Source organism: Camelina sativa, chromosome 11 (genome assembly GCF_000633955.1).
Source record: "Camelina sativa cultivar DH55 chromosome 11, Cs, whole genome shotgun sequence".
Classification (NCBI taxonomy): domain Eukaryota; kingdom Viridiplantae; phylum Streptophyta; class Magnoliopsida; order Brassicales; family Brassicaceae; genus Camelina; species Camelina sativa.
This window is the reverse complement of record NC_025695.1, coordinates 48,779,308-48,793,612: the sequence shown is the minus strand read 5'-3', so window position 1 is coordinate 48,793,612 and position 14,305 is coordinate 48,779,308. Positions and strand designations below refer to the sequence as shown.

At 34.1% G+C, this 14,305-nt stretch overlaps 3 protein-coding genes across 5 annotated transcripts; all 3 read right to left on the bottom strand.

Moving 5' to 3' along the window:
- On the bottom strand, positions 17 to 2,507 carry LOC104729083 (DEAD-box ATP-dependent RNA helicase 27-like). The gene is made up of 10 exons (XM_010447976.2): positions 1,963 to 2,507; positions 1,689 to 1,874; positions 1,406 to 1,591; positions 1,221 to 1,304; positions 1,088 to 1,129; positions 926 to 1,000; positions 527 to 829; positions 396 to 434; positions 204 to 308; positions 17 to 127 (listed from the first exon to the last, which is right to left on the bottom strand). The coding sequence occupies exons 1-10, from the start codon at positions 2,344 to 2,346 to the stop codon at positions 17 to 19; spliced, it is 1,515 nt and encodes a 504-aa protein (XP_010446278.1). The 5' UTR covers positions 2,347 to 2,507.
- Positions 2,802 to 5,810, bottom strand: LOC104727252 (ACT domain-containing protein ACR1). 2 transcript variants are annotated; one of them, XM_010446308.1, is made up of 7 exons: positions 5,553 to 5,810; positions 4,854 to 4,955; positions 4,711 to 4,756; positions 4,489 to 4,603; positions 4,336 to 4,403; positions 3,670 to 4,145; positions 2,802 to 3,583 (listed from the first exon to the last, which is right to left on the bottom strand). In XM_010446308.1, exons 2-7 carry the CDS (start codon positions 4,925 to 4,927, stop codon positions 2,923 to 2,925), a joined length of 1,440 nt encoding a protein of 479 aa, XP_010444610.1. In that variant the 5' UTR covers positions 4,928 to 4,955; positions 5,553 to 5,810; the 3' UTR covers positions 2,802 to 2,922. The 2 variants fall into 2 exon arrangements, with proteins under 2 accessions (XP_010444610.1, XP_010444611.1); XM_010446309.2 differs by lacking the exon at positions 5,553 to 5,810 and adding an exon at positions 5,437 to 5,526.
- LOC104727250 (phytosulfokines 5-like) lies at positions 6,739 to 9,242 on the bottom strand. Of its 2 annotated transcripts, XR_002033929.1 has the most exons (3): positions 8,902 to 9,242; positions 7,463 to 8,687; positions 6,739 to 7,100 (listed from the first exon to the last, which is right to left on the bottom strand). XR_002033929.1 is itself a non-coding variant. In XM_010446307.2 (2 exons), the coding sequence occupies exons 1-2, from the start codon at positions 9,013 to 9,015 to the stop codon at positions 8,571 to 8,573; spliced, it is 231 nt and encodes a 76-aa protein (XP_010444609.1). In that variant the 5' UTR covers positions 9,016 to 9,234; the 3' UTR covers positions 8,375 to 8,570. The 2 variants fall into 2 exon arrangements, 1 of the variants encoding a protein (XP_010444609.1); XM_010446307.2 differs by lacking the exon at positions 6,739 to 7,100 and having other exon boundaries at positions 8,375 to 8,687; positions 8,902 to 9,234.

Below are 14,305 nucleotides of genomic sequence, written 5' to 3'. Positions count from 1 at the left end.
TAAACTTTTTGTCTCGTCAGTGTAGTAAACCTTTTAAGAAAGAGCAAAAATATTTTACCAGAAAAGATTTCACATTGAGCAATTTCCCTTCTTCAAATTCATGTTGCTCAACGGGAATTTTTTCCGCCTGCAAAAAACAATATGTTGATTCTTTAATCAAAATTTCTCAAATTTTTACAATTTTATTGAATGAAAACAATTACCTTGAGATGCCAAATAAATTGCAACTCATTTGGAGTTAAGACAAGCAGAGCCTTTCCTTTTGCTCCTTCACCACGAGCGGTTCTACCAACTCTATGAATATACGTCTAGATAATAAGAGAGTAACATTTCAGACAATGAGTGATTTGTTAACACTAATTTTCACACGCATTTGCCAAAAAACTAAAACAGACCTTAGCGTCTTCAGGGGGATCATACTGCACAATCCAGTCCTATACAAAGCACACAATAATCACAGAGATTTGATTAAAGATCAACAACCAATTCAGACATTTTCAAAGTTCAGAATGTGGAGGAAGCATACCACATGGGGAATATCAAGACCACGGGAAGCAACATCAGTACACAACAGAATACCCGTTTCCGCTTTATTAAATTGGAAAAATATTGAGCTTCGTTTGGTCTGGTCCATCCCTCTACGGATTTCAAGGCAATCTAATTTGATATATCGAAAGAGTTCCGCATGGAACTTTGTCGATTTGCATGTAGAGAAAAACACCATGATTTTCTTTTTCCCAAGGAACCTCTTCAAGAAGGTCAGTAAAAAAATTAATCGCTTAGCACTTGGCACAACACAATAACCTTGCTCCAAGCCTTCATTTGTAACCTACAGTTTCCAGTTTCCACAAAATGAAAAAGGCTTGTTTCGGTAATAAAGTAAAATGTGAGTAAAGATAATAACATAAGTTGTGTTGATTGTTACCTCTTTTCGTCCTTCATCCACATCGATATAAACATGTTCATGTTCTTTAAGTGACACCCGAGCCAGATCCTTAACCTGATAGTTTAATTGAATTCCACTAAGTTAATTAAACTGACACTAATAAGAAACAAGTGACAAAACTATATTGATTGGTAAACAAACCTGGGAAGTCTGTGTGGCCGAAAACAGGGACGTCTGCCTTGTCTGCAGCAATAATACAAAAGACGGTTTATATCTCTAGTATATATGGTAAACTTTAAAACAAGAATACCTATGCAAGCCCCAAAAATACTACCATTGGTAAAATCTTGATAATCTTCTTCAGGTCTTCTTCAAAGTTCTGTTCCAAGATCCTATCAGCCTCATCCATTACAAGATACTGCAATGTAACACAGAATAAGAAATTGCAATAAAGCAAAACCAATGACGATACCAGTAGCAAAGAAAATAGAAATCAGAATTCTGTGGTTAGTTAACAACCTTCAAGTTCTTGAATACAAAACCATTAGTGTTTTGAAGGTGGTCAAGAAGTCTACCAGGGGTAGCTACTAACAAATTAACACCTTTGACAAGAATCTCAGTTTCTTTCTTTCTGTTCTCACCGCCAATAACCTTTCCCACAGTCTGTGAATGATACTTGAGAAGCTCTTTGGCTACTAAAAAAGACTGAAACATAAATGATGAATGATGAGTATCATTCATCATTCATCACAATGGGGTAAAATGATATATCAAGAAAAGGAGTGAGAGAGAAATGAAGGACCTGAATAGCAAGCTCTCTAGTTGGGCAAATGATGATAACACCAGTACCGTTGCGAGGAGTAAAGCTGACATTGTAAAGAAGCTCAATAGCAGGAATAAGAAAAGCTAAGGTTTTACCAGAACCAGTCCTGGCAGCTCCAAGCAAATCTTCTCCTTGCATCAATGGTGGAATTGCTTTAGCTTGTATCTGCAAAAAAGTATACAAATTTGAATCATCATCATCATTGTTCTTAAAAGAAGAAAACATTCATATTGAATTCGAAATTGGTTGTAACCTCAGTCAAGAATTTGAAGCCCAGCTCTTTGATAGATTTTAAAGTTTTATCAGATAAATTCAATGACTCGAACGTTTCACCAGTCATTATACCATTCCCACTAGTTTCCTCCCCTTTTTCTTCTTCTTCTTCTTCTTCTTCTTCTTCTTCTTCTTCTTCTTCCTCTTGGCCATTGTCTTCTTCTTCTTCTTCTTCTTTTGACTTCACAACATTCACATCCTTGTTCTTCTTATTCTTCTTCTTCTGATTCGGTTCGTCGTGGATTAAGATCGATTCCTTCTCTTGCTTAATTGCTAGCTTCTTTAGTATCTTCTTCTTCGCTTCATCTCTTTCTCTTTTTCTACTCTTCTTCTGCTGCTCCAAATCCAAATCCAAATCCGCCATATTTGTTGTCAAATCAAAAGCGAAACCCAAAAAACCCAACAGTGGGATTAACAAATAGAGGTAGGTATGGTTTCTTTAAAATCGGAATCGAGAGAGTGTGTGCTCTTAATTCTAACGGCTGCTCTGCCTCTCTCTCTCTGCTCTATCGACGTCCGTCGCAATTAGTTAGGGTTTTATTAAAAAGCTCTCTCAATTTCTTTCAAATTTTTAGTTTTCCGATAATACCCCTTGCATTGACCTTTTTTATTAGTATTGTATTTTCTTTTATTTTTACTGTGTAAGTAAACCAACTAAAATTGTCCAAGTTCATCAAATTCAAATTAGTTAAAAAAACCAAACCGCAATACTGAGATGGAATGGTGGATGCTCGAAGAACAAAAGAATGCCCCGGTGGATGCTCTAAGAACAAAAGAATGTCACAGTTATGATCGAATGAATCTTCACAAATTCACATCTAAAAGACTTAAACTAAGTTTACGAATTTTTCATTTCATAGTCTGCAAACATTCCTCTAAATCAGAGCTATATTTACAATGATAATCACGAAAACGAGAGAGAAACTAATTAAAAAACACGTCACAACGATTTTATCGACGATGATAACCTCTCTAATTTAGACCAAATCATTCTCCCAATCGACGACTTAGTTTTGTCTCGCAGCTCCACACTATCACTCGTTGAACCCATCCTCATTGGCATCATCCCAACCGCTTTAACCGCTGACACAACCGCTCCACCCAGTTCTCGTACAACCGCTTCGACCGCGTTTGGATCCGTCTCACCACCATTCACATCCGTAACATAAAACGAACCAACCGCAATATCACCTTGAGTACTCATCTCAGCTCTCGTTATCGACAAACCGTTCTCTCTCACAACTCTGGTCACTTCCGACAACAAACCCATCTTGTTCTCCGTCCGAATCTCAAGTTTCAAACCTCGTGAAGCCCGTCTCGAAATCGCAGCAACCAAACAATGTCTTAGTCTCTCTCTTTGCACCTCCGTTTCTAACGTGCAACCATTCTTCTTCCTTATGAAATATTCTTGCTCCGCCGTGGACCCTTTAGCTCCGGCGACCGCGTGAAACACTACGAATTGTAACTCTTTTAAAGCACACACCGTGTCGAAAAGTAGTTTTGGCCTGTCTCTACACTTAACGTTCACCATGGAATAACCATTACATGCCTCGATCGCTACATGTATCCTCTCGCATCTTCCTCTCCACAAAGCATCGCACCTGTCACATTCAAGGTAACATCATCATGTATCGAAACCGACGAAGCTTAATTTGGTGATTAGTACTTGGTATAAACGCAAACGCACCTGTCACCACTGAAGCAATCGCAATCGGAGCAGCTCTCATAGTCTCCTTCGGCGTACATTAGCTCATGAAGTCGTCTCTCAGTGTGAGCCCACCCGACCGGAGCTCCTTTAGCCTCGACGATCCTCACGACGACGCGAGACTCATCGCCGACTATATGATGGGCTTCCATGACGGTATCCAGATGATCTTTTACTTGGGCCTTTCTTATCGGGTCAATAATAGGCCCACCGTTAAACCCATCTTCTAGATAAATCACCATGGCCGCTCGCTCGTGGTGGGTCCATGCAACAGCGGCTGTCACGTGACATCCAATGTCGGAAAGTACGGCAGAGATTTCGGACAGTAGACCCGGTCTGTTTATTCCGGTTATCTCAAACGCCGTATGCTCTGTACACACGTGGCGCTGTTGCACCTCACGTTTTAGATTACTTTGCATCTCCTTTGTTATACCTCCCGTTCTACTAGAACATATTGCCTGAAAACAACAAAAACATACACACTTATATTGGTTGTGTTGTTGAGGTAAATTAGATACGTCCAACAACATCAAACAAAAAAACTTTAAACGAGACTGTTTATATTTTAAGAGTTAGTCAAAATTAAATCAAGTCAATGATTTTTTATAAGGTGTATTTTACTAATGATTTTTTTTTTTTATGTCACACCTGTTGAATGTAGAGAATAAGGCTTCGGTCTGTGAGCTTATTCCCGAGTTGGTCCGTCACGTGAAACACTAACAAAGAGAAATTTGCAGATGTGATAATATATATGTGGTCCACCAATGATGACATGTGAAATTGATGACGATGACGACTTACCATCCATGAACCATTCACCGTCGGATGAGATGTAAGATTTGGAGATAACGAGATCGAGATCAGCGAAAACTTGAACCATGTCCAGTAATATCCCGTACTTGTTCGCGCTATCTACCTACATATATCAACCACATGATTAATTATCGCTAATTAGTCATTATCTATATCAACTAGTATGATAAAGCAATTTATACAGAGTTTAGTATTATAATATATATGTACCTTAACAAGTGTGCACTCTGGGTCTGAGTCGTTGTCTACACAAACCCTAATTAGTGCACAAAAAAACCAGCAAATATTAAGATTACAATAAACTCTATAACAAAAAAATTAACAAGAAGTAGAATGATAAAGTATGAAATTACCTGGGAGGATTGATTCTCTCGACTAGTGATTCGATCTCGGAATCAATCCGAGGCTGATAAGCTATCTCCATCATCTTATTAATCAGCTCTCACAAATCCTACCTATATACACCACACAAACAAGTTTTAATTAGTCGAGGAAGAAGAGGAGCAATGTATCAAAATTTGTTTGTTATATATATACTTCCACGATGTGAACGAGGTTAAAAATATAATTATAGGAGTAATCAAAACATTAAAGTTAAAAAAGATAAATAAAGAAGAAATCGCCGATTCCTTCGGTTCAGAATCAAATCTAAACCATATCTTAAAATTATTATTTTACAAAAAAAAAACGTATGAAACAAAAATCTGAGACAATTAAGCTGTTTTTTTCCCTTTCTGAATCAAAATTATAACTTGAGAATTCTGTCCTTATGGTTTGTTAGATTAAGATTAAGCTCAGCTTGAAATTTCTTAAAAAATTAAGTCGCATTGGGAAAAATACTTGGATTACGAAACAGAGCATATTGGCAAATTCAGGAAAAGAAAAATAAAAAAAAAGTTGAAGAAGAAATCAATATTTGAGCACAGGAACACATACACTATTATGAGAATCTGAATCTGAATCCGTCTTGAAAACAACAGAGAAAGGGTTTGTATTTTTATTTCAAGACGAAGAAGGAAGAAGAATAAGAAAACGAACAGAGAGAGAGATACCTGAGTTGAGAGATTCTGATACAATAGAAAGAAGAATCCTAAAAGAGGAGAGATTCTCTAATAGAAAATATTGCGAAAATTTATTTTATTTGTTTTGCTGCTACAAAAGAGGAGAGAACTAGTTTATGTTGGTGGACGAGAAAAAAAAGAGAAGCCGAAACTGTAGCCAAATCGTATCTATCTCATGTACTACTACTTATCATATCTATGAAATGTTTTTGTACATACGATACGAGAGAGCACAAAATAATTTTAAACTTATATATATGTACAACCGATACATGCTGCTTCATTATTATTTTAGTCAAATGCATCCCATCTTTTTCTTTTTGACAAATGCATCCCATCAATCTTTGCTATATGAGAAACTTTTTTATTCTGACACATTTACCTTACAAGTGTTAAAAATTTTATGGTAAAAGATTAATATGATTAGTGAAAATCAAGATAGACTCATAAAAAAAGAAGAAAGATATTAAAAACAATAATAATAAAAAAGAAAGATATAAAATTTTGTAAGATGATGAGGTGTATTAGCAACCAACACAAGATTTGCCACATGTAACACTATAAAGCCACGTGGCAAGATGGGTGGACTCTGAGCTCGCCTCTTCAAAATCGCAAGAATCAAGCTGTCCACGTGTCGGTCTTCCATTTCAGGTGATTTTTCACAAAATATAAAGATTGAAAAATGTTTTTACAACTCATTTATTTGTGATTTCAGCTGGAACAATAAAGATAAAACAAATCTGTTTACATTCATAAATGCAGAGGTGTTTATGTGGGTTACACAAAACGTGGCCCGACCACACACACAAACAGAGGCCACTCCAGTTGTAGTTTACCTTTCTAGTGGTTTATACAACTTATGTCCTGTCAGAAGAAATTAACTTTGAAATCAGTTAATATTTTTATTAACAAAATTAATCATAACGTCGGTTAGTACCATATATATTAACACATTGTTTTCTTATTTAACTTTCATAATTTTTTTATTTTACTAAACTTGGTTCGAAACTATAAATTAGAGACTCTGTATTTTTAACTAGGTAGTAATCTATGAGACTATGACATGTGGTCGGTTGACATTTGCCAAGTTAGAATGGTGTTTACACCATTTTTAGGATTCTATTGTTCAAATTAGAATGGTGTTTATATCATCTTTAAGAAGAAGAAGAAGAAGAAGTGAGAATGATTAAGGAAGGATGTGCTTCTTAGGGTTTTATTATTCTCTTTGAGTTTGCAAAAACGTGAAATACAAGGCACTTACTACATTGTTACATTTTGTTTGTATGCATCGCATCGCCTCCTCCTACAGTAAACAAACATTGTGCTTCCTTGCAAACATTTGTCCAAGCTCTTCTTAGTTAAGGTCGGAGATTTACATCAAACATCCCAAAAATATTTTATGGAGATTAAGAAGAATCAGAGCTCTTTTCAGTGGCGGCTTCCTTTGCAGCAACAACAGCTTCTTCTCCTTCAAGCTTCTCCTTCCAGTATTGATCAAGCGGAGGCCCAAATATAGCTTTCCCTGAAACCACACCAATCCTGCAAAGCAACAAACAAACCAACCTCTCTTTTCATATTGATCTCTGCTTCACAATAGTAATTAATGACTTTGTTCAGGTTAACAAATTTCAGGAGATTTAACAATTTGGTATTTGACTAATCTCGGTTAAGACAATTTCACACAAATCCAATCTGATATGCTTAAATTGAAGTCCGATCCTAAAAAATTATCTCGAATTATACCAATGTTTTAGAATAATATATGCTCGGATCGATTTCTTATAACTAACTCGAAAACGGAGTAATCTACAAAGCCAATAAGCAAAACCAGATCTTCTTCACTCAAGAAACTATTCAAGATTTCGACTATCGCCCAAATAAAAATAAAAATGAATACTTACACAACTGCTCCGATCACCATCGGTAAAGACAGAAACCTGTTCCTTCGAAACATTTTACAAAAGAACGATAACAGTCGCCGCCGCTCAAGCTGATCTTCCGGTCAGCCGCCGTTCGCGACGAATCTATAAGTAAGGGTTTCCAGATTTGAGTTTATGACAATGCCAACTAATTATATTATGGGCTTGGCCCAACATTTTAGCCCATCAAAGAGCCATCTTTCTTTTTGTCAACGCCCCTTTACTTTCAGACACAGGGAAAAAGAGAAGAGACGGGACCAAAATACATAATTGTCACCCGACTCTTCTTCTTGTTTTCTTTTTTCAAGTTTTTCTCCATTTTATAAATAAGTTAAAAACTTGTGATCTGATTTTGACCACTTTCCAAAACTCTATACATGACTTTAATTTATAGTATTTGTACTATTAAATTCTCTAAAACAAATTATGTATAACCTTACAAATTTTTTAACTTCAACATATGTTTTGAGAAAACAAGTTCTTTTTTAAAGTTGAGTATTTCATGGGTGAATAAATTGTGTCTATGTCATTGACCTGGGGAGTTAATGCGAAGTTCGTCGTTATATTTTTAATATCCACACATAATCCCAGAGCATATATGTCTCTATTTTACATTTATAGATGCAGCTGTGTCATTATATAGCTGGTGGTATGCGTTTATTATCTTTATAAATGCGTGTGAGTGAGGTATGAGAAACTGGTGCTATCACCTATGAGGGGATTTAATTTTCGCAAAAAAAAACAAAAAAAAAGGTCAGCTTCTTTAATTTAAGACTGAAAACAAAATAGGAATCAAATGACATGAGATGAGACTAATTAATTTGCTTGTGTGGTCTGCAAGACGACTCTTAAACTATTTATCGAATCTTTTGTTATGATTTATGAACGAAGAAAGAAAAAACACTTAGTTCAATATAACTGATTTACTTTATACGCATGACAAAGATACAATCAAGTGTATATATGTGTTGTAATTTCGTTAAGAACGTAGAAATTGCAATAGTAAGAAGATAGATATGTATATGGATTTATATGGACGACTGATCATTATTTAATTCAAACAATATGTTCAGAAGCAAAGTAATCATATTTAAGGACTGTGGTTTTGAGTGTAGATGTAATCAGTGTGAGCAACTAAAGTTCTTCGTATCAAGACGCACTCTTCTTCTCCCACACCTTCACAGTTTTCCTCTCCTTGTTCTAATTTCTGCTCATAACATAACATATACGCACGTGACGGAAATGTTAGTCTCGATTAAAAAAAAAACTATATCTTGGTGATTATAAAATCTTCAACTGAACCTGAAACTCATATCAGTCCTCAAAACTTTAATAAAAGTTGGATACAGTTATTGGATATTCTTAGTTAGTTCATTATCTATACGCAAATGATAAACACACTAATTAACACTATCATATACCTTGATGGAGATTTCTTCCGGATAAACGGAGGTTGGATTGAGCCTGGCTGATGCGTATGTAAGCGTGGAACAGATAAGAAGAGCTATGATGAAGAAAGTACTGAACTTAACCATTTTCTTTGTATGACTAAGTATTATACAATATTTCTTGTTATACGTACTATGAAGGAGGAGAGGAGCGGTAGTAAATTAAGATGAAGAGGAAGATATATGAGAGTTAAATAAAGTTATGCAATTGAAGCGTATTTATAGAGAAAACATGAGATGAGATAAAAAGTTCTACAACTACGTGAGCCATATAATCTTTTGAGTTTGAGTAAGTGAACGTCATGAAACCATTACCATACCGAACACGCACATGTATATTATTATTTAAATTTGTGTATAATAAATTTTAAAAGTAGACTAGAGAAAGAATTTCCAACGAGAGTCTGTTTTTGGTTGGTTATAACTTATAAGTAATCAGTAGTCTGTTCTTGTGAAATTGATCAATATGGGGGAGTACTCACCTATATTTTTACCTTATTTTCTATTTACATTAATATATGCTGGTCATATAATAAATTTTTATCCTAATGTTGAAAAGAAGTTGGTGGCGGATGTACCTGTATACTGAGAATCACCCAATATTCTCACGTGAAGTTAACTACAAGAAGTTTGGTTTTAATTTACATATTTTCTTGTGGTACATTTTTCTTTCTTTTTTTGAATTTATCTGGTTAAGTGAATATAAGTGGGGATTCTATGTCTCTTTTTATACTGTTTACTAATTTGTCGTTATATTTAATTTATGGTTTTATGTATACTGTGAAGTCTGAATGGTCCTAAGCTTTTTTATATGCGGCCTGTGGCATACCTTGTAATCAAAGTTATAATAAGAGCAAAGAGACAGATAAAATACTGCTTTGTGTTTGACGTTTTCATCCATGTATATATTTACATTGTGAAATAGTCTTTGATATGTAGTACGAATGATCATCAGCTACAGTTATCTGAAATCATGTTCACTTTTCTAAGAAAATGGTTGATACAAATAATTAAGAAGCGTCCATCATAATGAAAATAACACTTCCCTGATAGGTATTACACGTCCATCACTATTCTATCCATGCAAGGAGGCATCGTAGAAAGTTTCGAAATGTGATGATCCATTGGATTCTTTGAGAGTAGTCTATGCATAACTCTGTTTTCTTCCTTGTTTTTTCTTTTTTTTTGCCAAGGAATTAAACCTTAGGTAACTTGTAATACCTAACTCTTTCATTTATATGATATTTACTAGCTTAGCGAAAAAAGAAAATAACACTTCCCCGCATGCGGCATGCCAGTGCCACAACACATTCTCCAGAACAAAACAAAAAAGTCTGGTCAATAAAAGAGGGAAAAAGGGCTCCGCAAACAAGATTCGTTTCAAACATAACATGTAGATTATTTAGTTCTATCCACACACGTACTGGCACCATCATATATGGTTATAAGCCTTATTCAGTTCCTTTCAATTGACTTTTGTTTTTGTAATGTTGTTTCTTGTGTAAATCAAGATCTAAGAGATTTGATCATCAGACAACATCAGTGGACTACATATTATAGGCCTCCGATCCATCAAACATGGGCCTATCTTCTACTCTATTATATGATTTAGGTTTTCGTCCAATTTCAGAACAGCTTGGCTATTTTTTTTCTTTTTTTCTTTTCAAATTCTTGTTATGTAATGTCACGAGCATATACACTGGTCGAAGGCGAGTCAATAAGCTAAGGGTCTAATTTAGTTGTTAACTTTTTAATTTGTAACTTTGTGACCATTTAAAATAATAATATGTATTAATTTTGATGACTTAATAGTTAATAATAGTGAAAAGATATATATATATATATATATATATATTGTACATATTTTAAGGTTATGTGCACATGAAGATGCCTATAAAGTAGAAAATTTTCGGTCATGCTTTTTTCTGAAAATTTTGCAGTTTGCGGGTACGTAGGGCAGCTTTGAACGCGATCTTTGCCGTTAAGAAAGCTTCCATCAATAATATTCTTCCTTTTTATTCAAAGAAAATTTAGGTTTGTTATTCCAAAATCACGCCTATATTATAATAACGTAGAAGATATACCATAATTAACAAATCGACTATATATATATATACTGTGATCACACGGACCGGTTTCACAGTTATATGAACGGAAACATATAATTTTCATGTTTCATGCATGTTATGATGTTACATATGAGTTTTTTTCCTTCTTTTCATTATGCTGGATTAAAGATTAAAACATGTTAAATTATTTTTATTTTCTTATGATTTTGTCTAAATAGAAGTCAAGAACCAATATCGTCCGTCAAAAACTTTTAAAAGTGCTAAAATCAACTTTATGTTATAATTATTATTATTTCATAAAAGTAGGAATAAACGACATGGCTGTCAATTTCTAAAGAAGTAATTGAATTGGGCTATGAATAGAAAAAAGAAAGCGAGCGATAATATAGAGTAGCAGCTCAACATCAATTTAATTAAGGAACTAATTTCGTTAATATGGTTTTCAACTACAGCTCCGCACATTAACCACTATGAACACAATTTTGGAATCGTTCATTCCCTTCTATATTTATCAAATTATTCGGTTAAGTTAAAGATGACAAACAAAATTTAAATCTTCGGTATTTTTAAATTCAATGTTTTATTGGCATTCAAACAATCTAGAAGATAAAAATGTATTTTCCACTATGAAAAAGCTGTTATCTAAACCAAAAGCAAAACTTGTTTTATCCGCTCATAAAAATCTATTATTACTGGCAGATGGGTCGATCATTTTTTTCATATTTTGTAGTGTATGTTATATATGTCAAAGCACACATCAATACGTCACTAATTGTCATACAAATCACATAACTAACTAAGTATTTGCAACTTTTACAAGCTTTTTTTTTTCATTCTTGTTTGGTCTGCGACTTTTTACAAGTATTTTGGAACCGAATATTCGGAATAAAGTATTACGTGCGTAATGACCGAGAATGATAAAGACCGGCGGCTCAGCTTACCTCTAATCCCATAATGACACATGTTCTTACTTTTTTTTTTTTTCTTTCTTTTTGGTTTGGTATATGTGCTCGATCGCTCGAGCTCGTAGTCACAAGCACTGACCCATGCTTGAATGCTACCAACGAGCCACTAGCGACAAGCACTGACACATGTTCTGACTCTATCTCTCTCTTTATTTTATTTTCTGGAACAATGTAAAAGTAAAATAAGCAAACACTGGAAACAAGAACTTTCATAAGATAATGGCGAAACTAACCTCCGGTTATGAGTCCGTCCGTCCATATAAATATCGACCTCCTACAATGCAATTTTTCCCTTTTCCCCTTCTACCCTCTCTCACTTGTAAATTTTTGAGATAATAATAATTTTTTCCTTCCGGTTTAAATTTTGAGAACCATTACTATGTCTACTATTTCTCCGGTTCTTTCATCTGAACCGGTTCTTTCCAATCAAGTACCGGCTTGGGAAACTGGATTCAACCCATGGGACACATCCGATCATTTCTCCATCTTCAGTTCACCGGTTAGTCCCATTGAAGTAAATCCCGGTTTAGATAAAACAAACCCAAGTCCAATTCAGAACCAACGCTATTCCAGTCCGGGTTTTAAAGATCAACAACCCTTGAAGAACCCTACTGGTTCGAACGTTGTCTCTTCGGATAAAGACGATCGGCGAAAGAAACGAAAATTATCAAACCGAAAATCAGCTCAACGGTCGAGGATCAAGAAACAAAAACACCTAGAAGATGTGAGAAGCAAACTTAAGCAGCTCAAATTCGAGAACCGAGAACTGGATAACCGGCGCCGGTACGTTTTGTACCATTGCGAACATGTAAAGATGGAAAACTATCGTCTACGGTTAGAACACCATGCTCTCCACGAGAAGCTCTTGAACTTACGACAAGCTTTGGTCATGCGTCAAATCCAACAGAACTCGACGTGTGCTACGTGGTCGTGTGTTAATAGTACCGTTGTAACGGTCAACCGAAATCCTTCGATGATGAGAGACCACGTAATCTAAGATTTACAATTACAAACACACAACTAGTATGCATCGTTTTAGACCTAAACAAAATATTTATGAGATACTATAGCTAGGAGTCTTCTCCGTTTCTTTTGTAAATAAATGTCTAGTATAAATATCATATATTCATATGGTGTAGTTTATGAGGGAAATCATATGTTATATGAATCTTTCTCGTTTTATTAATTTTTATTTTATAAATGAAATATAATATCGCTCGATAGTAAAACAACCACTAATTAAGTAAACATCACTTAATATCGCCTATATCCTTCGATGATGAGAGAACGTAATATAAGATAATAATATGCATCGTTTTAGACCTAACGAAGAAACATATATGAAGTATATACTACTAGGAGTGATCTTCTCTATTTCTTTTGTAAATAAATGTCGAGTAGTAAATCATGTGGTATAGTTTATGAGGGAAATCATTATATGTTATGCAAATATATTCTCTCTTAACGAAATTTTATTTTATAATTGAAATATAATATCGATAGTGAAATAACCACTTATATCACTTAATTCACCTCAGTTTTATAAAAGAACAACAAAAGTGTTATAAATCTAAAAATATGGCACTAATTGTAATATGAAATTATGTAAGTGGTTTGCGTGTATCCGGATCAAATACCAAACTATGTGATCTTTTGTCAATTTCGATTGTTTTAAAAAAAAAAAAGTTTATAATACGTCCAAAACAATGCACGCATAATATATTCTTAATTTTTAATTCTGGATATTGATTTTGAATGATCAGTCAGGATTTATAATTTATATTAGAATATCAAATTTGTCACATATATAGCAATTTTAAAAATAGTTCGAGTCTTTGAGACAGCGTCGCCATCCCTATCCTATAAGCTTTATTAAAGCTTTGAGTGCAATGCATATGTTTCATTTTTACTAGCCATAGCGATTCACATGCTTTATTAATGTGCAATGTATACGAATTTTATTTTTTGTTAGAAGGCTTAACGTATAGGAAATTTAACATGTGGATTGTTTTCTTTATTTTCTTACAAAGTTAGGAGATCAAAGATAGATGGTTTGTGACTTCATCGGTCATGTCTTGATTGATTAGGCGCTATCTTTGAAATCTGAACTCATCGTCATGTACTCAAACTACATGCATGTTAAAAAAATTAAAAAATCTGTATACTTTTTTTTGTCTTGGTATACAAAAGTTTCTTCTAAAATATTACATATACTTTCAGATTTCATATAATAAATCTTTGAATACTCATTAAACCAGTTTTTTTTTTTTTTTTTTTTTTTTTTTTTTTTTTTTTTTTTTTTTTTTTTTTTTTTTTTTTTTTTTTTTTTTTTTTTTTTTTTTT

What these genes read in the sequence shown, in the direction of transcription:
- LOC104729083 (XM_010447976.2), bottom strand. Translation starts at nt 2,346, where the DNA reads ATGGCGGATTTGGATTTGGATTTGGAGCAGCAGAAGAAGAGTAGAAAA. An exon ending in GCTTCAAATTCTTGACTGAG is followed by an intron (nt 1,875 to 1,962) that starts GTTACAACCAAT and finishes ACTTTTTTGCAG; the next exon opens with ATACAAGCTAAAGCAATTCC. An exon ending in CGGCCACACAGACTTCCCAG is followed by an intron (nt 1,001 to 1,087) that starts GTTTGTTTACCA and finishes TTAAACTATCAG; the next exon opens with GTTAAGGATCTGGCTCGGGT.
- LOC104727252 (XM_010446308.1), bottom strand. Translation starts at nt 4,927, where the DNA reads ATGATGGAGATAGCTTATCAGCCTCGGATTGATTCCGAGATCGAATCA. An exon ending in CAGAGTGCACACTTGTTAAG is followed by an intron (nt 4,604 to 4,710) that starts GTACATATATAT and finishes TGATATATGTAG; the next exon opens with GTAGATAGCGCGAACAAGTA. An exon ending in GATTGCTTCAGTGGTGACAG is followed by an intron (nt 3,584 to 3,669) that starts GTGCGTTTGCGT and finishes TGAATGTGACAG; the next exon opens with GTGCGATGCTTTGTGGAGAG.
- LOC104727250 (XM_010446307.2), bottom strand. Translation starts at nt 9,015, where the DNA reads ATGGTTAAGTTCAGTACTTTCTTCATCATAGCTCTTCTTATCTGTTCC. An exon ending in CGGAAGAAATCTCCATCAAG is followed by an intron (nt 8,688 to 8,901) that starts GTATATGATAGT and finishes TGTTATGAGCAG; the next exon opens with AAATTAGAACAAGGAGAGGA.